This window comes from Gymnoscopelus braueri, assembly GCF_963280865.1.
Source record: "Gymnoscopelus braueri genome assembly, chromosome: 16".
Classification (NCBI taxonomy): domain Eukaryota; kingdom Metazoa; phylum Chordata; class Actinopteri; order Myctophiformes; family Myctophidae; genus Gymnoscopelus; species Gymnoscopelus braueri.
Genome location: NC_137616.1, coordinates 52,926,672 through 52,953,488, shown reverse-complemented (window position 1 = coordinate 52,953,488; position 26,817 = coordinate 52,926,672). Strand labels below are relative to the sequence as shown.

General features: G+C 43.5%; 1 protein-coding gene across 1 annotated transcript in view; it reads right to left on the bottom strand.

Annotated features, from left to right (window-relative positions):
• Window positions 1-4,818: 4,818 nt before the first annotated feature.
• LOC308103084 (uncharacterized protein) overlaps window positions 4,819-26,817 on the bottom strand; it is a gene marked incomplete at its 3' end in the record, with an annotated part of 45,741 nt that continues 23,742 nt past the window's right edge. Inside the window, exons 6-12 of the mRNA XM_080452933.1 lie at window positions 25,770-25,835; window positions 25,428-25,526; window positions 24,451-24,558; window positions 23,312-23,377; window positions 15,384-15,446; window positions 7,303-7,419; window positions 4,819-4,939 (exon numbers count right to left, since the gene is read on the bottom strand). Coding sequence (XP_080309059.1) covers window positions 4,819-4,939; window positions 7,303-7,419; window positions 15,384-15,446; window positions 23,312-23,377; window positions 24,451-24,558; window positions 25,428-25,526; window positions 25,770-25,835 — 640 coding nt within the window. The remainder of the gene's footprint in view (window positions 4,940-7,302; window positions 7,420-15,383; window positions 15,447-23,311; window positions 23,378-24,450; window positions 24,559-25,427; window positions 25,527-25,769; window positions 25,836-26,817) is intronic.

The following is a 26,817-nucleotide window of genomic DNA, read 5'->3' as shown; positions in this document are numbered from 1 at the left end:
TAACGTAACAGGAGTTATTTTACATTTATTTTATTTGATGAAGTTCGTCAAAATGCAGCTTATTGACAACATAATGCACCCTCTAGATATTGTTAATTCTATGTTCTCTATAATACATTGTCTGAACAACAGCGCCCTCCGCTGGTGGACCCACAATTCACTGTGCTCAAATGTGCGCACGTGATGTTGCTCTTCCGTGTTGGATTCCAAGAGCAACGGTATGCTGGTGTTAACAACTCCGCTCCATTTCTATCATATAAAGTCTTACATTCCTGTATTAACTGTAATCTGTACACACTGTTTAACATATGGATGTGCAAGAGTTGATTTAAGTGAATTCGTATCATTTGACTCACTGCATTTAGCCTGTAATAATTTAATGTTATTGTGTTTGTGTACAGGAGCTGGAGTATTGTCCCCATGTTTCCATGTCTGACATGAACATGTTGTCTGTCCCCACCAGGTGTGTGTTGGGAGGGGTTTTGTATTCAGAATGTATGAGAGGGAATTTAAATGTTACTGTTTGTTGGGTACAGTGTGCCTATATTTACATTTACATTAATTATGTGTGTTTAATTAATCTTTCTTCCGTGTTGGATTCCATGAGCAACGGAGCTGGAGTATTGTCCCCATGTTGCCATGTCTGATATGAACATGTTGTCTGTCCCCACCAGTGTCTACAAATAAATGGTGAACAGAGGCGAAGCATTGTGTGGTTCTTCTGAGCAGCAGACCGAATTAGAGGGTGACACAAAGATGATTTTAAAGTCACCATGGTGACAACAGATGAGGTGTTTAAAAGATTGAGTGCACTACAACAACACAGAGCCACAGGCCTTGACAATATTGCCTCTTAATTTCCAAGACTCAGCCGCTTCCATTGCTCCAATCACCCACATAATAAACCTCTCCATCAAACAGGGACTGGTCCCCAGTGACTTCAAAATAGCAAGAGTGACCCCTCTGTACAAAAAAGGAAGCATATTAGACCCCGGCAACTACCGCCCTATTTCTATTCTTAGCTCCATCTCGAAAGTCATGGAAAATATAGTTTACGAACAGGTTGATAAGTATCTTACAGATAAAAATCTAATTTACAAATTCCAATCTGACTTCAGAAAATCCCACTCCACTGACACATGCCTTCTCTATTTGAACAACTATATATCAAACTAGAGGTCGACAAGGGCAAATATTGCGGCATGGTCATGCTGGACCTCCAGAAGGCCTTTGACACCGTTAATCACACAATTATGGATGTTAAGCTCAAAGCAATAGGTTTTGATGATACGTCGGCGAGCTGGATGAGATCCTATCTGGAGGGGAGGGAAGAGGTGGTGGAAGTGAACGGAACCCTGTCCCCCCCCCTCCCAGTGAGTTGAGGCGTTTCGTATACTAGGACCTTCACTGTTCCTGAAATATGTGAACGATATGTCGTCAGCTTGCGACTGCAACCTGTTCCTGTTCGCAGATGACTCGGCTCTGCTGGTCTCGGACAGGGACAGGCTGCAGGTTGAAAAAACTCTCAGCTCTGAACTCTATACGATCCGCATCTGGCTCTCTGACAACAAACTATCATTACACCTGGGTAAAACCAAATCCATTATCTTTGGGTCTAGTGTTAACCCTAGCAAGGCTGAGAGCTTCACAATCAAAGCGGGTGATGATGTTATCACAAGAAAGGAGGAAATTACCTACCTGGGTTCCATCTTGGAGGCAAACCTCTCCGGTGATAAAATGGCAAAAAGAGTCATCAAAAAGGTCAATCAAAGAACACATTTTCTGTATAGGATTTCCTCTCTAGTCAGTATGAATACCTTGAGGATTCTTACAGGAGCCCTCATCCAATGTCATTTCAACTGTGCGTGCTTCTCATGGTACCACAACACCACTAAGGCCTAAAAAATAAGGCTCTAGACATCCCAAAACAAACTAAGGCTAAGGTTAGGCTACTTCTTGGCCTCAAACACACAACCCATCTAACCCCTGCTCATTTTTGCTAGGGTTGGATGACAGAGTACGACAACTTGCAATGGGCCTGATCTACAAGATTCACAACCACATTGGGATACCCATGTACCTGTCTAAATACTTCAAAAACGTAAATGAAGTCCACAATCACAACACCAGAGGTAGCTCCACTGATCATATTCAACCCAGATTTGGCACAAACAAGGGAATGAACTCGTTCTCATGGTATGCAACAAAAATGTGGAATGCCCTACCAAAAGGAGTAAAGGAGTGTAAAACCCTACTCATTTTCAAAACTGCCCTAAAAACACCTTCCGGAGACTGAAATTCCAAACAGGCCCCTGTGTCAAAGTCTTAACCTACCTAGTCTGTTTGCTTAAGACCAGATTTGTGAAAAATGTGGACACGGCTGACAAAAGCGCCATTTTTTTTTTACACGTTCTCCATCACCATAAGTTTCATTTTGGAAGGGGAGCCACAAGATCAAGATGGCAGAAGGCGGCCATCTTGGATTAAAAAGATGGCCACCATGCAATATCTATAAAAGCCAATATCTCAGCTTCCAAGCCACTTAGAAGGTCAATCTTGGTGTCAAAATTTACATTTTCTGGGACAAGGAATGCAATAAAACTATAGGGAATATAAATAAGTGACTAATTCAGCCAATATTAGATAATTTGGTAAATTCTGGCAATATATGTACACAATTATGCATGCTTCGGCTAGATTATTCACAACATCTTGTGTGTGTGTGTGTGTGTGTGTGTGTGTGTGTTTGTTTTTATTAAACACTATTTTTCCTATCTATTTTGTAGTATCGTTCCTATTGTTTCCTGTCTACCTAGTTACTGTTTACCTGCCTTGTCTCTCCTCCCTGTGATTGTTAGTTATCTCCACCTGTGTCCTGTTAGTCCCCAAGGGTGTGGGTGTGTCTGGATCTGGTTCCTGCCAGTGTGACCACCTGCATTCACTCACCTGCAATCATGCCTACAGTACTTAAGCCTCAGTCTCTCACCAGTCTCTTGCTAGATTGCCTTGTGTTTACCCAAGCTCTCAAGCATTGTTCAAAATCTTCTCAAAAAAGCATCTCAAAACCTTACTGACCTCTATTCTGTTTTCTATACTACGTTTTTGCCCAAACACCTGGAGATCTCCAAAAGAGTTGATGTGGTCTGGGATACTTACATCACCAGCAGCATAAAAGAGTCAACAAGGGAGAAGCGAGGCAAAGGGATACGACGCAAGGTGGCTGGTCAGAACAAGCTGCCGGGGAATTGGCCAGATTTCCTGCGTGATCCTATAAACCAGCAGGAACTCTTTACCTTTCTCTCTGGGAAGATTGCATCCACCGCCTGGCCAGAGGGCAAGCTGGTCTTCATCACATCTGGCATCACAGTGGTCGGCACAGACACCAGCCACTCCATGCTGCCATGTAACCACGAAGAGGCCGACACCAGGATAGTGATTCACCTGCTTGATGCCCTGGAACATGGCTTTTCTACCTGCTTGATACGCACTGTGGATACGGATGTTGTCGTTATCCTCATCGGCAAGTTCCATGCCCTGCTCACCAAGTATCCAGCTGCAGACATCTGGGTTGCTTTTGGCACTGGCAAGAACTACACCTATGTTCATATAAACACCATCTGCCATGCTCTGGGCAAAGACAAGTTCACAGCACTTCCCATCTTCCACTGTTACACAGGCTGTGACACAACATCAGCATTCTGCGGGAAAGGGAAGAAGTCAGCATGGGTGGCGTGGAAGTCCTACCCTGAGGTCACCCAGGCCTTCAACTACATAGCAGAAAATCCATACACTTCAGTGACCATAGATGCCCAACACTTTCAGCTTCTTGAGCGTTTCACAGTCATCATGTATGATAAGACAAGTGATTTGGAATCTGTCAATGAAGCACGGCGAGAGTTGTTCTGCCAGAAGAACAAAACGATGGAACACATTCCACCAACGCAAGATTCACTGTTGCAACACGTGAAGCGAGTTGCCTACCAATCTGGGATCTGGGCCACGTCTGAACTGGCCCAGCAGCCGACACCCAGTCCAGAAGGATGGAGATGGACATTGGATGACAACAACCAGGTCTGGCTTCCTGTGTGGAGCATTCTACCGATGGCGTCAAAAGCCTGCAATGAACTGGTCAAGTGCGGTTGTAAACGTGGTTGTGGTGCAAGGTGCTCATGCAAGAAGGCACACTGGAATTGCACAGATCTTTGCAGTTGTCAATGTGACAGATAATTTGAATGTCAATTCACTTCATGCTCCATGTGTCTGACTGCTAACCGAGTTGAAAATTATGTAAATATGTTGCTAGAATGACCATATTTATTTGATCTTGGCACAAATAAACATCTAGTGGTATTCTCAATAGCTTTATTGCATTCCTTGACCCAGAAAATTTATATTTTGACACCAAGATTGACCTTCTAAGTGGCTTTGAAGCCGAGATATTGGCACTTATAGATATTACATGGACATCTTTGAAATCCAAGATGGCCGCCTTCTGCCATCTTGATGACGTGGCTCCCCTTCCAAAATGAAACTTATGGTGATGGAGAGCATGTAGAAAAAATGTGGCGCTTTTGTCAGCCGTGTCCACATTTTTTTGTTAACAGCGCTGACTAACCTGGCTCGACTTAGTCACTCCTTCTCAGTTGGCTTGGTGTTCGTGGAATAGAATAAACCAGGCTGCACTGAGTAGACTTGGTCAAACCTGGATTTATCTTACATCCAGGATGATTTAATTCTGCCTTTGTGAAACGGACCCCCAGGGTTCTAACTAAATGTAAGAGGATTCTATCACAACATTGAGTTTCCTGATCAGTGATCTTACTTTGAGTGTGAAGGTCCAGGTTCATCACTGATGTCACAAGAGTAGATGCCACTCGTTGTGCCACTCATCATAGACACATAGCTTTGTGTAGGAGATGCTGGTCTCTGGTTGTCAGCTCTGGAATCATAACAATATAAAAAGTATCAGTGTCTGGATCATACATTCACCTCCAGAATCATCACAATACAAAAACTATCATACATTCACCTCTGAAATCATTCAGATAATATCACTCACCAGAACCAAGGACAGGTGTTTTCGATGAGTCTAACATGGTTATCAAGCAAGTGAATCAAGCAACTTGAAAAGTGTCTGGGTGAAACACAGAAGACTGAGTAGACGTTTAAATGACCTCAGACATGTTTGAAAGTGAAATATTATTTTAATGTGTGTATTTTAAGTTATTTACTTTAAGCTAGGTTATATTAGTGGAAAGTAGCATGAATGATCTGTCATGCAGTTATACAGTGTTTCTCAAGGTGTGGTCCGGGCCCCCCCGGGGGTCCTTGAGTAGGTTGCAGGGGGTCCCCAGCTAAATTAGTTAATATAGTGTTTGTGTGTGTGTGTGTGTGTGTGAGTGTGCGCGCACACGTGCGTGCGTGTGTGTCAGTGGTCAGCTCTAGTGGTCAGCTGTGTGTGTGTGTGAGATGAATGACTCTCTCATTACAGCAAAGCGGGAAGTGGTTAAAATCTTTAACATCTTCTTTACAACCATAGCCACAACACTGGCTAACAATCTGCCCGAACACTCCGGGTGCTATGGTGAAGAGCACTCCCAAGCTTTCTATGAAAACCTTGGTGTACGCAAAGATGATTTTAAAGTCACCATGGTGACAAAGGAGGTGTTTAAAAGATTGAGTGCACTACAACAACACAGAGCCACAGGTCTCGACAATATTCCCTCCAAATTTCCAAATGACTCCGAAAGCCGCTTCCATTGCTCCAATCACCCACATAATAAACCTCCCCATTAAACCTCTCCTTTAAAATAGCAAGAGTAACCCCTCTGTACAAAAAAGGGAGCAAATTAGACCCCGGCAACTACCGCCCTATTTCTATTCTTAGCTCCATCTCGAAAGTCATGGAAAATATAGTTTATGAACAGGTTGATAAGTATCTTGCGGATACAAATTTACAAATAATAATTTACAAATTCCAATCTGGCGTCAGAAAATCCCACTCCACTGACACATGCCTTCTTTATTTGAACAACTATATATCAAACAAGATGTCGACAAGGGCAAATATTGCAGCATGGTCATGCTGGACCTCCAGAAGGCCTTTGACAACGTTAATCACACAATTATGGATGTTAAGCTCAAAGCAATAGGTTTTGATGATACGTCGGCGAGCTGGATGAGATCCTATCTGGAGGAGAGGGAAGAGGTGGTGGAAGTGAACGGAACCCTGTCATCAAAAAGGTCAATCAAAGAACACATTTTCTGTATAGGATTTCCTCCTTAGTCAGTATGAATACCTTGAGGATTCTTACATGAGCCCTCATCCAATGTCACTTCGTCTATGCTTGCTCCTCATGGTATCACAACACCACCAATGCCTTAAAAATAAGGCTCCAGACATCCCAAAACAAACGGTAAGGCTACTTCTTGGCCTCAAACATACAACCCCTGCTCATTTTGCTAGGGTCGGATGGCTCAGGGTTGAGGACAGCGTACGAAAACTTGCAATGGGCCTGGTCTACAAGATTTACAACCACATTGGGTCCACAATCACAACACCAGAGGCAGCTCCACTGATCATGTTCAACCCAGATTTGGCCGAACAAGGGAACTCGTTCTCATGCTATGCAACAAAAATGTGGAATGCCCTACCAAAAGGAGTAAAGGAGTGTAAAACCCTACTCACTTTCAAAACTGCCCTAAAAAACACCTTCAGGAATGTTGGTGACAGGTATAGGCAGCTATGATGGGCTGTTATGGTTTTTAATTGATTCATTGTTCATGTCATTCACAAAGAGGTCACGTGGTGTTGGTGATACGTCAGCTAGGCAGTGGTAGTAAAGTCAGCTGTTCACCTGCGGTTTTTATGAATGAAATGGAGAGGGGGTGAATGGGGGAAGTCCAACTTTGCTGACCGCACGGTATAACGCAACCCTATGCTATCATTGCTATGATTCACTGTACCCTGGAACAGTGAATTCTTGACAACTAGCGAGTCTGGCAAGTAAACGTTTCCCGCGATTTAGCCTCTCGGTGACTGAATAAGTTTGTTGATAATCGCCATACAAGGAGACTGAAATTCCAAACAGGCCCCTGTCAAAGTCTTAACCTACCTTCTCAGTTGGCTTGGTGTTCGTGGAATAGAATAAACCAGGCTGCACTGAGTAGACTTGGTCAAACCTGGATTTATCTTACAGCCAGGATGATTTAATTCTGCCTTTGTAAAACGGGCCCCCAGGGTTCTAACTTAATCTAAGGGGATTCTATCACAACATTGAGTTTCCTGATCAGTGATCTTACTTTGAGTGTGAAGGTCCAGGTTCATCACTGATGTCATAAGAGTAGATGCCACTCGTTGTGCCACTCATCATAGACACATAGCTTTGTGTAGGAGATGCTGGTCTCTGGTTGTCAGCTCTGGAATCATAACAATATAAAAAGTATCAGTGTCTGGATCATACATTCACCTCCAGAATCATCACAATACAAAGACTATCATACATTCACCTCTGAAATCATCACAATATAAAAATTATCAGTGTCTGGATCATACATTCACCTCCAGAATCATCACGATACAAAAAGTTTTTTTTAGAACAGGCTGCTCCCACTGCCAGACATTTTGACCATTTTGACAAATCTTTGAGGACCCAGAGAATATATTGTGCTATGACTATGAACACATGGAATATCTCAAAACAACGATTAGAATCGCTTCTTTCATCTGAGTTGATAGCATGTTCCACTTTTTAGCTAGAGGAAGTTGAATACAGCTTGGTTTTCAGCAAAAACAGCCCTTTTTCTTTAGAATCAGAGTTATGAGCATTTTAGTGAATGACACACATTTAGAGGCATAAAATTATTGTGTTTGACATTTATTTTGCGCCTTCATTGACATCAGTCATGTAAACAATACTTGTTTATATAAAACTTAAATATATAAAAATATTATAAACTGCTTTTGATTGTACATTTATCGCTCTGTTTGACTCCAAACTGACTGAAGTGACTATTTCAGCTCATTTCAAACAACATCTTTCAACTTAAGTTATATACATCAAATAATAAATAATAATAATAATAATTCAAAGTTCATCGAGAGCTTCATGAGAACACTTATTTTCCAGTCCTATATTCTATACTGCAGTGGTTTTCAAACCTTTTGTGCCCAAGCCACACCAATGGGCACAGCTTTTACTGAGCTTGTAGATCAGCTTTTTTTCCTTTTATGCCATTTATGACAATTTGTGAAAATAAATAAATAAAAATAAGGGATGCCAGGGCGTGACTCCCCAAAATAATCATATTTGAACAGTTTGACTCGGTTCCACAGATAAATATTGTGAAAATAGCAAATCTACAAGCCCTCTCTTCTTCTTCTTCCTCTCTTCCTCCCATCTGTCTGTCTGTCTCTCTGTCTGTCTGTCTCTCATGTGCCACTCATAGTACACAAATGGAACCAAATGGATCTGATTCAATAATCTATGCAGTGGTTCTCAACCTTTTCAGGCCGTGACCCCCCAAAATAATCATATTTGAACTGTGGACCCCCATTTTGTTTGACTCGGTTCCACAGATAAATATTGTGAAAATATCAAGCCCTCTGTTCTTCTTCTTCCTCCCCTCTGTCTGTCTGTCTGTCTGTCTGTCTCACATTTACAACTCAGTTCCACAGATACATATTGTGAAAATAACAGATCTACAAGCTAGCCCTCTTTTCTTCTTCTTCTTCCTCTCTTCCTCCCCTCTGTCTGTCTGTCTCTCTCTCACACAGTGATATGTCTCTGTTTACAAACATTGCAAACAAATGGACCCATCTAATCTATGCAGTGGTTCTCAACCTTTTCAGGCTGTGACCCCCCCCAAAATAATCATATTTGAACTGGGGATCCCCATTCTGTTTGACTGGTTCCACAGATAAATATTGTGAAAAAAGCAGATCTACAAGCTCACAACGAGCTCCGTTGTGGTCCCGACCCAGGGGTTGAGAACCACTGACCTAGCAGTGACGTCAAAACCTGCAAATTCCAATAGATGCCAGATATTTTGCTAGAGAAACAAGCAACCAGGTCTAAGAAAACAAAGTAAGATATTTACTATGCTATCTCTAACCAAAGTTGACTAATAGTCCACACAGCAGTGTGTGTGCAGGCTATTTGCACACACGCACACACACACACACACACACACGGATCACTCTGTCAATTCCTCCGTCTGTTGAGGGACGACAGGGGAGGGGGAGGGGGTCCACCGTTCGGTTCAACGGGGGAGGGGGTCCCCCGCTCGTTTTCCTCGCCGAGGGTTGATGATCCTGGGCTGGCACTTGTGGATCGGCTTTTTGTTTTGTGTCGCCCATCTCTCCTCTGACACAGAGGGGTGATACTACAGTCTTGTTTTGTTTTTTCTCGTCTTGGATCAACGGGCTGTCTATGAAGCGCTTTCGCACACCAACATCCTGGAGAAAAGATCATCACCCGCGCGCGTGTGTACATACGAGCTTGAGAATCTCACGGACGCACGCCTCCGCCGCTCATGGTAAGATCCTGTCTCCCAGAGCTAGAATGTGTTCACTCTGTTTCGGTTTGTGATGGCGGTGGACACCGTTACGCACGGCTTGGACTCTTTTGTGTGACGTGTTTGTGTGATCACGTGCCCGAAACACGTGTTTTTTCAACGGTGTGCTGGAGGAGCCAATCTAACGTGGACCACTAAAAAAGACTCTAGCCCGTAGTTCTACAGTCTTACCACTTTGTCATTCTTTATTTAATTTAATAATATATATTATTCAATTAATTTTATTTCATTTTGTATACTTTTTTTCTATTTTCGAAAACATATATACAAAATAATTGAAAAAAAGTAATTGAAAAAACATGGCCCCCTTATGCATTAGAAAAGAGACTAGAAACAAATGTCCTAAGAAAATGTAAGTGTGCCTGCAGCTGGCTGGAGATAGTGTCACTACAAAGTACCACCAATCGACTCCAAATGGCCTGAATGGTGCTATTAACTCATTGAGTGCCAATGACGTCGCAGACGTCACGTTTTTCATAAGCCCAGAGTGCCAATGACGTCTGAGACGTCATGGAAAAAAAAAAAAAAAAAAAACTAAAAAAAAAATCTTTTTTTTTTTTTTTTTTTTTTTTTTGAAAAAAAAGGTTCAGAACCCAAGATATGATGATTTGAAGATTTGCTGCTCCATTCACTTCTTGTTTAACTTTTTAACTGAAAAGGCTGTATCTCGGCTCCAAAGCACTTTTTTTTTACAATGTATTTTTGGCCTTGGCACAGGGGTGATATAGCCAGAAATATTTTTGGCACTGAATGAGTTAACAGGTTTTTGGGTGGTCCATTTTGGTGGAATATTTAAAAAAGCAGCAAAAAAAGCAGCAAAAAAAGCAGCAAAAAAAGCAGCAAAAAATTAATTAAAAAAATGAATAAAAAATAAACCGAAACCTAAAAAAGGAAAATAAAAAAGGCGAAAAATTGAGCATCTAAAAGAATGTTTGAAAACAATCTAATATTTGTTTTGTTATATATAAACAATTACTCAAATGGTTTCAAGTGCTTGTTTCATCCACTTCTGGTGGTCTGAGGCAAAAACTGAGCATTATATATTTGTTCGCAGACCCCCATTTTGGTTTGGGAGCATTTTGGGCAATTTTCAAAACCGGAAGTGAATATATCCACTTTTGGGTCTGATGCATTTGTTTGCAGACCCCTATTTAGGGGGGGTAGGCGAAGTTTCGGAGCATTTCGGGCACTTTTCAAAACCGGAAGTGAATAAATCCACTTTTGGGTCTGATGCATTTGTTTGCAGACCCCTATTTAGGGGGGGTAGGCGAAGTTTCTGAGCATTTTGGGCACTTTTCAAAACCGGAAGTGAATAAATCCACTTTTGGGTCTGATGTAGTCTCGCGTAGCCAGACAACTATTCCACAATCTCCGAATGCTATATAGAGTCTGGAACTACAACTCCCAAAATCCGATTGAGGAAACTGGCACTTCCGTTCACGAAAATATATTTTAAAATATCTATACATTTTCTTTTTTAATTTCCATTTCTGCTAAGCAGCAAGCTAAATATACTTAAATGATTTTGATTTATAGTCGGATAAATTTGCGCGACTGTAAAGACGAAACGGAAGTGGGGAGGAAGCTTCACATCCGGTTTATATTCTAATCATGATCAGAGCTTCCGAGTCCCAGACTAATATAAACATTTGAAAATTGTGGGAGGCAACAGTCTGGCCACACGAGACTAGGTCTGATGCATTTGTTCGCAGACCCCCATTTAGGGGGGGTAGGCAAAGTTTCGGAGCATTTTGGGCACTTTTCAAAACCGGAAGTGAATAAATCCACTTTTGGGTCTGATGCATTTGTTGGCAGACCCCCACTTAGGGGGGGTGCGCAAAGTTTCGGAGCATTTTGCACACCAACCTGCACTCTTAACCGGATCTGTAACCGTTAACATGGGTTTGAATGGGAGACTAAAAGGGGGCGTGGCTACGTGGTTGGGGGTCCCCGGACCCCTCTTTGATAACCAGTTGGCCGTGTGGCCGATGAGAGGAGAAGAGATCCGGGTCCATTTCAATGTGAAAGGTTCATAAGAAAGGCCACCTAGAAGAGGATGATGATGATGAAGGCTGATTATTTAACATGAGTCTGAATGTGGGACTGAAAAGGGGCCGTGGCTACGTGGTTTTGCCGATTACGTCGCCGCGGTAACACGAAACGGCGAGAAAGGTAATAGCCTGGTTGGCCCGGTCGTTCCTTACGTTTTGATGTATACATTGACACTGACGTGTAAACCATGTGGGAGGAGTAGCATTTGGCGCGCCGCATGCGGCCAAAAGCGCGGTTTCGTAGTTTTTTGCGAATAACGTCGCAATGGTAACGCGTAAAGAAAATGTATTTCCGAGCACATCATTCCCGGCCAAGCCGCACGTTTTGATGTATATATTGTGGCGGTAGTGTAAACCGTGCGACGAAATGTTGTGGCAACATTAATAAGTATGGGCGGATTACAATAAGTGTTTTGCCATTACATGGCAGGCGCACTTAAATATCAGAATCAGAATCAGTTTTATTGTCACATCACAGGTTTACAAGGTAAAGAAGTGGGTGAAATTCGTTTTTGTACATCGTTCCCATCGCAACGTTAATTTCCATAGAAAGAAGAGGGGGGGGGGGAGAAGAAGAGGGGGGTGGGGGGCAAGTGGGAAGGAGATCAAAACAAGAGAGCAACAGAAGGCCAGACAAGTTATCTACATATTTACAAAGTACCTGAGATAATAAAAAACTAAGGTGCCTGAGCATAGCAGCAATGTATGTATACTGTGCATGTTATACTTATACTGTGCATGATATACATATGGACGTTAAGGTGCTTAGAGAAAAAAGAGCACAATAAAAAAGACAAAAAAAAGTCAGTGCGTTATACATGGGATTAAGGTGCAAAAGGTCAGTGCGTGTCCACCTAGGGTGGACTGACCCTAGTATAATCCGCAAGTAGCTCCATGAGGGAGTGCAGCAAAAAAGTCACTCACCAGAACCAAGGACGGGTGTTTTCGATGAGTCTAACATGGTTATCAAGCAAGTGAATCAAGCAACTTGAAAAGCGTCTGGGTGAAACACAGAAGACTGAGTAGACATGTTTGAAAGTGGAATATATATTTTTTTTTTTACTTTTTCCACACAGAACCAGGAGATAACATGCATACAAACTGGCTCAATAGCGCCCCGTGCCAAACAGGACAATGTGGTATTGCAGGTACTTGCAAGTACTTTATAAGCCAGAGAGAAGTTAGTTGGAATGAGTATATCTGAGGCTTTTGAAAAACGTTTGAGGGACATAAACAATATGATATTAAATATATATTTTTTTTTTTTAAATTCATGGTGTAGTCCCTTTAAGTTATTTACTTTAAGCCAGGTTATATTAGTGGAAAGTAGCATGAATGATCTGTCATGCAGTTATACAGTGTTTCTCAAAGTGTGGTCCTTGAGTAGGTTGGCAGGGGGTCCCCAACTAAATTAGTTAATATAGTGTGTGTACGTATGTATGCATGTCTCTGTGTCTGTATGTATGTATGTACGTACGTATGTATGTGTGTGTGTGTGTGGTCAGCTCTAACCACGGAACTGTTTCATGAAACCTAGATGGCAGATTAACCCGGTATTTATCAGCTATTCTGGATAAATGTATCATGACTTACTGTAGCTATGAATTAGAGGTGCACGATATAATTTTTTTTAAACCGATACCGATATCGATAACTTCCTGCTTCTCAAGACCGATACCGATAACCGATAAATACAAATATATACATATATTAAAAATCATAGATATATATATTTAAAATGTATATGAATCTGTAGTATTAGCACACCTTATGGTAAGAAATACTAGTGGGCAAAGGTGGATTTAACATAGCTTTGACCTAACCAAATACAGTATATCATGACATCATCATTTTACTTATACTGTGTTTGTTACATTCTTCTTGAACAGTAATGCAGATATTATAACAGCAGCCAGTGTGGTACACTGAAACAAAAAAATAATTCAAGAACCAACGATTTGGATGTTACAGTCTGTTTGAATCATAATGCAGATTTATGACTGCAGCCAGTTGTACATACAAGCTAGATTTATACAGCGGGTCGTGTGTCGAAAATAGCAGATCTACAAGCTCACAATGCTTTGCGTCCGCAACGCATTGTGAGCTTGTAGATCTGCCATTTTCGGTGCACGACGTCGTACAACGAGGCTGCAACACGTGCAGTGCCGGTGTTGGGTTACTATAGTAACGTGACGGCACGCTGTCAATGAACAGAGATGATGAGACAAGACTGTCTTTCTGCTCCCGTGCACCTGTCTCACTCTCTCCTGTCTCACTGACCAAACTAGTTTACAACGAAGAATTGTAAAACAGATCACTTCCATAATGGAAGTTCCAAAGGATATTATTTTTCATGACTAAGATAACAGGCTCACTAGGAGATGAAGTGAAGTTGAAGCAGAGTAGCAGTTTGGCAAAACACACCCATCCAACTTTTCTTTATTTTACAGACACTGCCTTTTTTTGCAAGATAATAAAATAATAAATAATGGCGCTGCGAGATAATCACCCTCCCGGGCCGTCCTCACCCCCTTCCTAACTAACTCACTAATGCTCGTGGGTAGCGAACTCACATTACAAATTGCATTGATTGACTGACTGGTGGTGATATAAACATACCTGACGCCCCATTTTTTTCTGCGGAGGTGGCCGTTCCGAGGTCGCTGGATTAGTCCCGGGAAGAGTGTGTTTTGGGGCGACTGGCCGGGGATTGCAGCAACGGTATGCGAGAGTGTGATATACTTCTCCACACAACGGTGTCTAACCGAGAGAGTTGTACTTCTCCACACAACGGTGTCTAACCGAGAGAGTTGTACTTCTCCACACAACGGTGTCTAAACGAGAGAGTTGTACTTCTCCACACAACGGTGTCTAACCGAGAGAGTTGTACTTCTCCACACAACGGTGTCTAACCGAGAGAGTTGTACTTCTCCACACAACGGTGTCTAACCGAGAGAGTCCATGCAGATCACAGCTGACAAAACAATCATAATATATTATCGGAGCTATAATTGTTGTTATCGGTTTTATCGGGATGACGTCATAATTCCTGATATCGGACCGATAATTATCGGGCCGATACTTATCGTGCACCACTACTATGAATCAGTTTAATGAAAGCTGAGTTATCTCTCCAGATGAACTGAGTCAGTTGTCCTGATATGTTTATCCATGACTTGGTTTCATGAAGTCAATGCTACATTCGTTACCATGGAGATGTATTCTGTGAAGCTGGTCCAGACCAGATGTCACTTTTAATTACTGTGCCTGTTGGAGTGATCTATTCTAATAGATTGATACAAAACTAGGCTTGATCTTCAGAGCTTGTTCGTTTGTCCTTTTATTTTTCAAATCATGAAATTCAATATAATTTAGGAAACATAATAGTTTAATCTGAACCACTTAAACCCTCTAGAATTAGTCAAACGTACTTTACAACTCTATTTTCACTTTCACACCTACAGCCGATCTACAATTAGTGTGGACCCCCACCCTTTCATTCCTCCATGTAAACCATTATTGTGGACCCCCACCCTTTCATTCCTCCATGTAAACCATTATTGTGGACCCCCACCCTTCCATTCCTCCATGTAAACCATTATTGTGGACCCCCACCCTTCCATTCCTCCATGTAAACCATTATTGTGGACCCCCACCCTTCCATTCCTCCTCCATGTACACAATCAGTAAACCTCACAGTACATTCCTGATGGAAACTCCTTAATCTAACATGAATTAAAGTTTACAGTTACTTACTTTGTCTGGGAGTCTGGTTCACTGTGTTCTGGAGACTCTGGTGTCTGTCTCTGGTCGTCACTTCTGGAATCATAACAATCACACAACACTCTGTTAATGACTCATATATTCCTGCTGAAGAATCCTTAACACATTAACCGCCAAGAACGTAGTCCTACGGTCCGTTAAATCCAACTGTTAAGCGCCGAGACCGTAGCCCTACGGTCCACGGTCTTTTCGCGCTAAACATTTCCGGGTTCACTTTCGGAATTTTTTTGATCCACTTCCGTTTCCGGTTTGATGACCGGAAATAGAATTATTTGGGATCCGGTTTTGACGATCACGTCCGCTCTCGTTCTACAGACGAAACTGAAACTCAATTCTCTTCCTGTAGTTTTTTCTCCTCGCATTTCACTGTTTAACGTAATCCGCTCTAACTACAACATGGATACCCCGTTTGACACGTGGTCTTCACTGGGAGATACAGTGGGATGTCGCGGATGTAAACAGTCCGTGTACGGCTCAATCTTAAGGATTTTAACAAGATCTATGGCGACATGAAAAAAACAAAAAAACAACAAAAACACCTTGGCACTGGTGAGTACATTATGAGATTAACCTCTGGCGGTCGATGTGTTAATAACATGAACTAACATTAAAGACGTGGTGAAATGAAAAATACATTTTAACACTTTTAAAGCAAATCCGTGGTCATAATATGGACATACCTAACAATAGTTGGCCAAAAAAACAAAGATTTATTTTGTGTATTCTTACATCAAAAGCCCCTAAAAAAACAAGTCTAATTACTTTCTGTCAAACTAAAACATACAATGTGATGACATAGATCTGTCACAGTGAGATTGGAAAACCAGTCAGATTGACAAAGGTATACTCGGTTTCACCGCCTGAATCACAGCAGCAGTATTTATTTTATAAGCTTACTTCCACGTAAGAGCTTCTTCTCCATTTCAGGATCAGTAAATCTGTGATTAAACTTGTGGGCTGTTGAATAAATCGATAGTTACGGATGTAAATACGGTTCTATGAGTCCCGAATGACCGTCAGAGGCGGTGCTTAAAGCACTGAATAGTTCCTTCGCGCATGCGCATCTCGAGTATTGTATACCAACAATCGTCACTTGTGACCCCTGGATGACCCGGAGGAGACTATATCATCCGGGAATCATCAAGGGATCTTTTCCTATAGAATCTTCTCGCGAGAACACGAGGATTCTGAGTGACAGAGCGCTCTGGCGGTCATTCGGGACTCATAGAACCGTAGTTACATCCGTAACTATCGTTCTATTTCGTCCCTGCTGACCGCCAGAGGCGGTGCTTAAAGCACTGAATGACTTATACCAGACGAGTCACGATCCTGATTACAAAACTCAAAGAGTAGAATCAGAGGACTCTTGTAAGAGGACCACGCCCAATGGTGGGGAGTGGCAACGTTTACCCAATAGAACCTGGGGAACGTGCCGGTGATGCCCGTGGGGCCACGGCACAGATATCTTCCAGGGGTACCCCTCTCAGGGTAGCCCATGATGAGGACACTCCTGGTAGAGTGGCACCTTACACCAGATGGCCGGGGACGATTATTCGCCCCATAGCGTGATCGATGGCATCCACAATAAAGTGGGACAGGCGCTGTCCGGAGAGAGCGCAACCTTTGTTAGGGCCACCATAAGAAAGGAAAAGCCGTTCTGACCACTGAATGCACGCAGTAGGTCTAACATAGGCTCTCAGGGCCCGCTCAGGGCACAACAGTTCCAGCTTGTCCATCCACTCTCCTGGTGGAGGGTTAAACTGTGCTAGCCGTATAGGCTGGTTGAGGTGCGAATGTGACAGCACCTTTAGGGAGGAACGCTGTGTTTGGCCACAGAGTGACGCCCAAGCCGCCTGAGTTCCCCCTCAGACACAAGTCATTGACAGACTGGGCGTGCAGCTCACTGACACGCTTTGCTGAGGTAATGGCCGGGAGAAATGCTGCCTTACATGACACCCACTTAAACTGCCTGTGCCAGGGGCTCAAAGGGAGGCTTGAATAGCGCATCCAGCACTATGGGAGATCCCATGCTGGAGTTCTCAGGGCTCTTGGGGGATGCAACCTCAGGGTCCCCCTCAGGAAGAGGGACACTAGACCGTGGCTTCCCCACTGTGGCTGTGCCATTATAGGTTCTAGCACGTCAATATGATATTGCTGCTAGTATGTACGCTCTTAAGAGTAGAAGATCGGCCCTCGTCTAAGGGGGACTGCAGAAGCTCCAGAAAAGTAGGCACAGAGCAACGCACTGGGTCTTCACCCTGACCCATACAACAGTTGGAAAACAGCTTCCGTCTGTTACCATACTGTAGCCTGGTGGATGGTGCTCATGCGTTCAGGATGGTGTGCCTGTAATGCACAATCTATGTAAAGCACTTTGGATAAAAGCGCTATATAAAATGCACCATTTATCATTTATGCCTGACTGGGTCCACACGGCTGCTCAGCAGCGGTTTGGGCCCTCCGGCAGCCAACCACACAGTCGGAGGTGTCGAGGATTGGGATGCCAGATCCGACCTCTCCTGTCGGGGAGGCGCCATGGTGCCCTGCGACTGAGTCTGTGCAACAGAGGAAACCAAGTCCTCCCTGGCTAGAAGGGGGCCACCAGCGGCATGGTGTGACCCTCCTGAAGAACTCTCTGAGGCGCTGGTCGTATCAGAGGAAGCAGTAGAAAGGCATATGCATATGCATATGTGCCTCTGGCCAAGGGTGAGCCAGCGCATCTTGGCCCAGAGGGCTGGTTGTCTCCGCTAGGGAGAACCGGGTGGGTCGACGCCTCTGAGGCGAAGAGGTCCCCCTCTGCCGCAGAGGCCCCTGGTGGTGTACAGCACCTCTGGATGGAGGCACCACTCCCGGATGGACGCTTTTGACGGGAGAGAAAGTCTGCAGGTTTTCCTGCTCTGCTGATAGGTAAATTGCCCGTAGGCTAATCAGGCGGGGGGCTTGGTCCCGCCCTGATTATTTACATTATACACGGTCGAGGTGTTGCCTTGATATGCGGGGCCAGGCCAAGGAGACACTGCTGTGATCTCCTGATCTTCCTGTGTCCGTGCCGCTTGGCATCCAAGTGGCCTCTCTGGGGCAAGGAAAGGATGTTTAAGATGTCGTCCACCCGACGAGCGGACGGACAGGCTGTCATAGTCATGGCGTTTAAAGCCACGTCAATGAATGTTGTGGCCTGAGATGGTTCTAGGCCACTTTTCTTCTAGTCCCAGATGGGCCACGTGGGACGGGAGACGTGCTGTATTTCTGGATACAGAGCCCTCATGTCTGAGGCTGCAGAGGCGCAACTGCCACTGCCACACACCTTGTGAACGCCCTCGGGGAGGGAGAGCCCGAATGGTGGCACCCTGAACTACCAGTGGCGGCCTTGATAGGCAAGACACAAAAACTGCCAGTGTTGCCAGACAGGCAATGGGGACATGAAAGTATGCGTCCTTCAGGTCTATAGACGTGAACCGCTCTCTGTGGGCGACGGTTTGCAGACTATCTGCTGTGGTCAACATATGAAATGACATGACCTTCCTAAACCTGTCGAGTCCCTTCACATCCCAGCCAGGATGAAAAAACGCCTGTAATTTTTGTCACGAGGCAGTATGTAGACTAGAACGCCCTGAGGTGTGACAGGGGGTCTACAGCCTTGATGCCCCCCCCCTCTGTTGGAGGGAGGCATGCACCGCAGGCCTGCAAGCTGCAGACTAGTCTGCTCAGCATGGATGGTTCGCTCCAGCGCTTCCTATGCAGCTGAACCAAATACTGCTCCTAGCATAAGCAGAGTGTCTCTCAGACAGGCCTGTAGCTCCTTTGGGTACAGGCATGAGGAACAGCAAAGGCAGTGGAGGCCGGCCTGCGCCTGAAGCAGGCACTCGCCTGCTGTGGAATGGCTAGGCGTTGGTGCTCCAAGGCTATGCGCATGATGGTGCGCATGGAGCTGTCCCCCGTCTCAGCCAGTGAACTCTGAGCTGAGGAGTGGGAGCCCGGCTCCGAGGCCTGGGAGGCACCACTTTCTGCCTCTTCCTTATAGTCATGGAAGTGTGTAGCTGAAGCTGCCAAGGAGAGCACCTCACCCTCTGGAGTCAGCTGTATCGGAGGAGTAGGCACTTCGGTGTCCTCCGATGTGGAATCGGCCGGCAGGCCATGAGCATGGACCACCTTTGGGCCCGATCAGCAAACAGCCGATCCATCCTGGATGACAGTCTGCTGCAGTCAGACCTTTTCTTCCTGGGACGCAGGGCAAAGGTCATGGCCGTCATCCGGCTGAAGGAGCCCCACACAAGGTGCAAAAGTGGGAGCTCTCTATTGCGGTGGTACCGGTTTCTCTGCACGGCCAACGCACACCAGTCAGAACTAGCCCAGAGCGTGAACGCTACTGGTTGCTAGACTATATTGGCCGTATGCTGGGGGAAGGGTACGCTGCCTGCACCAGCAGAGGCTTTAATTCCAGCAGAATTTTGTCAACTCTCAGATAACCAGAGCGCGAACGTCACGGTTAGCTGGAACGCTGCTGTTAACTGGGCTGTAGAACCTGTATGGTGGGGGGAGGGAGCGCGTACGCTACCTGTACCACCAGCCGAGGTTTATTTTAACACAAAAGGCTTATAATAGCCGTTAGCCAAAGCTTGGACGCTGCCATCCATGTAGCAGCGAGTGCATATTTTTCTCAATGCAAATGCTTATGTAGCACCTTGAGATCCATCCAAATGTAAGTGGATTATAAAATCAGAGCCAGCGAGAACGCTGCTGCTAGCTCGACTTTAGAAACTGTATGGTGGAGGAAGGGAGCGTGCACGCTACCTGTACCACCGGCAGAGGTTTACTTACTTACAACCAATCAGCTTGTAATAGCCGTCCATCAAGTTTGGACACTGCTATCTATGTAGTAGCATGTGATCTCAACATTATTCTTAATGCTTATTGTAGCACTTTGAGATCTATCTCAGTGAAAAGTGCATTATTAGTATTTGTATGCTTGCTTTTACCGCATAAGCAAAGACCAAAACGTTACCTCCAAAACACTAGTGTAAACTACACATTAATGCCGGGAGGAGAGCGCTAACGCTGCCTACCCCGGCCAAAAAGGTTGTTCAGACAGAGGTTAATAAACAAAAGCTATACACAATAGCTGTTAGTAAGAGTTTGAGCTACAAACTACTTGCGGCTACACCACAAAGCCCATATGCTGGAGGGAGGGCGTATACGCTGCTCGTACCAGATAGGCTAATAACAACAAGACAGCTATACCTAATAGCTGTTAACAAAGCGTGAACGCTGCTATTAACACATTGATTGCCTAGATCGAGTCAACTCGTTTTTAGAATCCATCGCTTGATTGCCTAGATCGAGTTAACTCGTTTTTACATTTTTGGGGGAAAATTCCACAAGGGGCGACCTAACACAGCTTTGGAATGATCGATCGTCTCTCAGAGAAGAACAATGTGGATGTGACGTCATTCCAAAAAACGTCACTTCCATCCGCCCCAATGATGGGATTTTCAGAAAAACGGCTGTAACTCAGTTTCTTTTTTTTCCATTGAAAACCACCCGTTTTCAGCGGACCAAAGCTCCAAAATGGCGGATCACGGTTGGAAACTTGTTGTTCCCATGGATACACAGATCCTTCCGTCTACTCACAGGAAACTTTTTCCGTGTGTTTTTTTTACACAATGTCGGTTCCACGGCGTTTCAAATATCATCGGATTGAGGTAATTATACGCCGGCACGGGGATAGAAAACTATGTTTAATATCTTGGCAGTCAATGTGTTAAAGGGGTAGTTCACCCCCAAAATAACTTTTTTTCTATTGATTACTGACCATCTGGAGCCTTGAATTCATAGATATTTTTTTGTTTTTGTCACATTCCTAAGCCAATAATTTGATTATAATAAATGTGTCCCCATTGATTCCGGTAGGAGACACAAATGCATTTGTGTCTCCTACCGGAATCAATGGGGCTAAATTTATTATAATCAAATAATAAAGGAAGGAATGCGACAAAAACAAAAAAATATCTATGAATTCAAGGCTCCATGGGGTGAGTAATCAATAGAAAAAAAGTTATTTGGGGGGTGAACTACCCCTTTAAGCTCTACACAATATATATATATATATATATATATATATATATATATATATATATATATATATATATATATATACACATATGTATAAATATGGCTTTACTGTACATCAAAATAGAGGCCATATGCTGGAGGAAGGGAGCGCGTACGCTGCCTAGTCAGCAGACAGAGGTTAAAAAACAAACAAGCTATGCACAATAGCTGTTAATAAGAGCCTGAGCCACAAATTACTTGTAGCTCTATCTCAAAATAGAGGCCATATGCTGGGGGAAGGGAGTGCGTATGCTGCCTGCACCAGCAGAGGCTTTAATTCCAGCAGAATCTTGTCAACTCTCAGATAACCAGAGCGCGAATGTCACGGTTAGCTGGAACGCTGCTGTTATCTGGACTGTAGAACCTGTATGGTGGGGGGAGGGAGCGCGTACGCTGCCTGCACCAAATAGGCTAATCACAACAATATAAGCTATACAACATATAGCTGTATAAAAGAAGCTTGAGCCACTGGTAGCTACCAGCTAGGCTAACAACAACAAAGCTACACACAATAAAAAAAAAAGAAAGCAAACGTTGGGTAATGTCCAGGCGCCTCGGTGCGGCTGCAGAGTGAGACTAGGACACTCGTTTATGACATGTGCGTTTGTAGCTCACGCTACCGTTCACAGACAAACAAACCGTATGCTGGGGTAAGGCGGCGCTCACGCAAGCCTTTACCGACAGAGGTCCGGTCGTGATCCAAACAAATATAATTTGAACGTCATCTTAGTGTGGATATTACCGCTAACAACGGTGACCCACCTTTTGACCGAAGAGGGAAACAAACCCTCATTGACGGTGAACGAGATCCGACGCTAACGCGTCCCCGTGAAACAGCCTCCGCTCATGGAGGAGATAAATGAGTCGCAGCTCCTGGAGGGCGAACACCCGCTACTCCGACCGTACGGCCACGGAGCTACCAGCGACTTTAATAATAAGGTAGGTTGCACACCAATGCATTGTATAGTAATGCATTGCAGCTCGATGCAAACCATGTTTGCAACTCGCGCGCGAGAAGAAAAAAGGAAAAGATCCCTTGATGATTCCCGGATGATATAGTCTCCTCCGGGTCATCCAGGGGTCACAAGTGACGATTGTTGGTATACAATACTCGAGATGCGCATGCGCGAAGGAACTATTCAGTGCTTTAAGCACCGCCTCTGGCGGTCAGCAGGGACGAAATAGAACTGTGCTCGACCTCATGGTCTACTGGGGAAGACGTGAACGCACATTCAGCCTGACTTGACCAAGTCTGTCTTGACCTAGTCGCTCTTTCTCAGCCTGGCTTGGTGTTCCCTTCCTATACAAACCCATTGTAACTTCAAACTCAATTTTAACCATGTTAGATTCATCAAAAACACCCGGTTATGGTGACTCATACTGCCCTGCTAATTTGTGAGGGGGCCATGTTTTATTGATTACTTTTTTCATTTATTGTATTTAATTATTTTATTGTATTAAATGTATTGCATTTTTTTAATAAATGAAAAAAGTAATTGAAAAAACACGGTCTCCTCATGTATTAGACGGGCAGTATGAGTCACCAGAACCAAGGACGGTGTTTCTGATGAATCTAACATGGTTAAAATAGCGTTTGAAGTTATAATGGGTTTGTATAGGAAGGGGGCGTGTCTGATAAAATGAATATCAAATATCTAAATACTGAATTAAGCAACTTAAAACTGTCCAGGGTGCTCCCAAAAGCCTGAGTAGACCATAAAATGACCCAATTTTACTTTTTTAAAGTGAAATATCCCTTTAGCTAACATGAATTAAAGTTTATAGTTACTTACTGTGTCTGGGAGTCTGGTTCATTGCTGTGTTCTGGAGACTCTGGTGTCTCTCTCTGGTCGTCACTTCTGGAATCATAACAATCACACAACACTCTGTTTCTGACTCATATATTCCTGATGAAAACTCCTTAATAACATGAACTAACATTAACGTTTAAAGTAATTTTGAGGTCTGAGGGGCTGGTTCATTACTGAATCTTTGAGAACTTCTAAACCAGTGACTCTTCTGTCTACTGGCTCATATATTTAGTCATAAGCTTCACAAAATGTTTCACCTTCCCAGAGTAAAACTTATTTGGTACTAAACCCAATATACTTCTAATATCTGATAATATCTAATAATCTGATCCTGATAGCATTATTGCGGATGCATGTGCATTACCCACTACAGACGAATACCAAAACACTCGCCCGAGGCAAATCCGGCGGTATTCACCTGGTATTCCTAAACGTAACCTCAGTAAACTATGCCTAAACCTAACCTTATTCCTAAACGTAACCTCAGTAAAACTATGCCTAACCCTAAAACTTATTTGTAACCTTATCCTCAGTAAAACAAATACAAGAATACAAGAACCGCTGGTCTACAAAAGAAATGGGGTTGAGTGTTTTGGGGCGAGTCTTCCGCTTAACCCAGAGACAAGCATTGGGAAACAACACGGAATATGTTGACACAAACACACTGGAGCGATTTAGAAGCACTTTATAAGAAAACTAACACTTATGTTGATGTAACGTTAGTACATGTGTTTTATTGTTGGACAGGCAGGTTATAATATGGGCTTTTGACAGCATTGCTTTCCCCTCTTCTTCCCGATACGGCGGACCGTTATGGCCCACTTTTACCCCTGAGTACCAGCCAGGCGGTACAGTGTGTCCTGTGTGTCTGTGATGGATGATGAGCCAGAGGCTCAAGGCAGCGGCAACCCACAAATATCTATTGTTCTGGGGGGGGGGGTATTTTTCATTCAAATTTGAAGGACCTTCTAGCTGCTAGCTTCTAGAGGCGACAGCGCTACTGACTGCGCCGCCGTGCCCCTAAGCAATACCTTTGGTCTCTTTGTGTCACACACACACACACACACACACACACACACACACACACACACACACACACACACACACAGAGTTGTTCTGACCTTTCGGTTGCATTTCTTCTTCTCAGTCTCCTTCTTTGTTTTCTTGTTAGTTGTCCAGCAGACAGGGTGGAGCTGGGACCCACATCTTCCACCATCACTTCAGCAACACTGTTGAAAGATTCATTTGAATCAAATGTGTGTTTTTATCCATTTAGACTTAACCTTGAACCTTGAAATGCAGTCCCAGTGAAAGATGGATATCATTGTTCAAACAGTGACACAATAATGTCTAGAATGAATCCTCAGGTGTGTTTTCATTCAGAGCTTCACACAGACATCTAGGAAGCAGTTCAAAATGTAAGACACACTTTGAAAACGTTGTTGGCCCTTGACACGATTTATGGTCTACTTTGTTCCCACATTATATACTGCCTAACTAGCAAAATTAAAGATGGACACGGCCCCAACAGTAAGGCTCAACACACAGAGGGGTTGTGTTTAATCTCTGGATATGGTGTTTTAACCATAACGTGAGTTCAAACAGATTGGTCTAACTCATCAGAATGTCGCCCTTAATTCCCTCTCAGATCTACCCCCCCCCCCCCCCCCCCCATTTAGTCGTTATACCATTTGATTCCTCCCTGCAGTCACTGCTGTTTTATACTACTGGCTCTCCTGCCAGTGAGGAGCCCCAAAAGGGAGGACATAGAGCCTTTGTCCTAGTCCTCCCGCCCAACACTCCCGGCTGACATGCTCCGCCCTCAGCGGGTAGGAGTACGTAAAGTGACAAATATCACCCTCCCCGCCTGGCTTCCCTCCCTGAACACGGGCCAATTGTGTTTGTGTAGACGCTCGACAAAGAGATGCACCACGGTGGATATAGCCTAATTCATTTTGTTAGAAAATACACCATTATGGAAGAAAAACAACTTCAGTCTGCAACTTTTTGCCCAGATCCTTAAGGCCGCCCCTGGTGATCTTACTTTAGTATTGATATAATCATCACAGTAGACTTCCAGTAGAAACAGTGATCTTACCTTGAGTCTGGTGGTTTGTCTTCATTGCTGGCTGCTGGAGACTCTGTTCCCTCCTTCACTCTGTCCCCAGAGACACTCATCTTCTGGACTTTAACACATCTATGATGCACACACATGGTGTCCAAATCTCTTTCTTTTTATCTCCATTATGTTAATATGTATATTTTAAGTTATTTGCTTTAAAAAAGGTTAGTGGACAGTAGCATGAATGATCTGTCATGCAGTTATACAGTGGTTTCTGTCAACTCTGTAATCTTCAAAATCACACAACACTGCTTCATAGAGTACATTTCTGATAAATAATTATTGGACTAACATGAATTTAAGTTTATAGTTTCTTACTTTGTCTGGGAGTCTGGTTCATTGCTGTGTTCTGGAGACTCTGGTGTCTGTCTCTGGTCGTCACTTCTGGAATCATAACAATCACACAACACTCTGTTTCTGACTCATATATTCCCGATGAAAACTAAATGTTTAAAGTGACTTTACTCTGTCTGAGGGGCTGTTCATTACTGAAATGTTTGAGAACTTTTAAACCAGTCACTCTTCTAGAATTCTGTCTACTGGCTCATATATTTAGTCATAAGCGTCACAAAATGTTATTTATCTTTTGATAAAAATGTAAAACAATGACACAGCAGTTGATACACAACTCTGGCTTGTAAACAGAAAATATTATAGATCTGGAAGGCTGCATCCAACGACATCCAACTTCAACGTCACCGTACTAAACAGTGTTGCCATATCCGCTTATTATAAGCGAATTTGGGCTTATTTTTCTGTAAAGTTGCTTGTAAAATTGGTAGTTGTGGGTTGCGTTTTTTTGGGCTTGTTTCTAAAGTGTAGTTGCTTATTTGGGCTTGCTTCACATTTTTTTTTATTATTTTAACCGGTGGTTCTCAAATATTTTCATGTCATGGACCCCCAAATTAATATGTAGGCTAATTTGTCCCTATAACCCCCATCTGAAAATGTTTTGTGCCAGCTGGAGCCCCGTACCAGATTTGTGTTGTTAGAATGTTTCAAAAATATTCCAAATATTCCACATTTTATTTCAAGATTTTTTTTAAAAATACGTGTCGCATCGCAAAGCGTTGTGAGCTTGTAGATCAGCTATTTCCAATTTGCTTGTAGATTGGCTTGTAGATCAGCTATTTTCAATGTATACAGTATCTAATTTCAATGTATACAGTATATAGGTTTAATTAACTAATTTCCTGCCATAAACGCATAAAGTCGTTCTATTAAATAGTCCACTTGCCCGCCAAGAAACATTAAGTCGTTCTATAAAAAAAATTAGGCACGCTGTTGATGGGAAAATATGGCACATATTTTGTCAGCATCCATTTTAAAGGTTAAACATCACTTTACATTTTCTGGACCTCTGCAT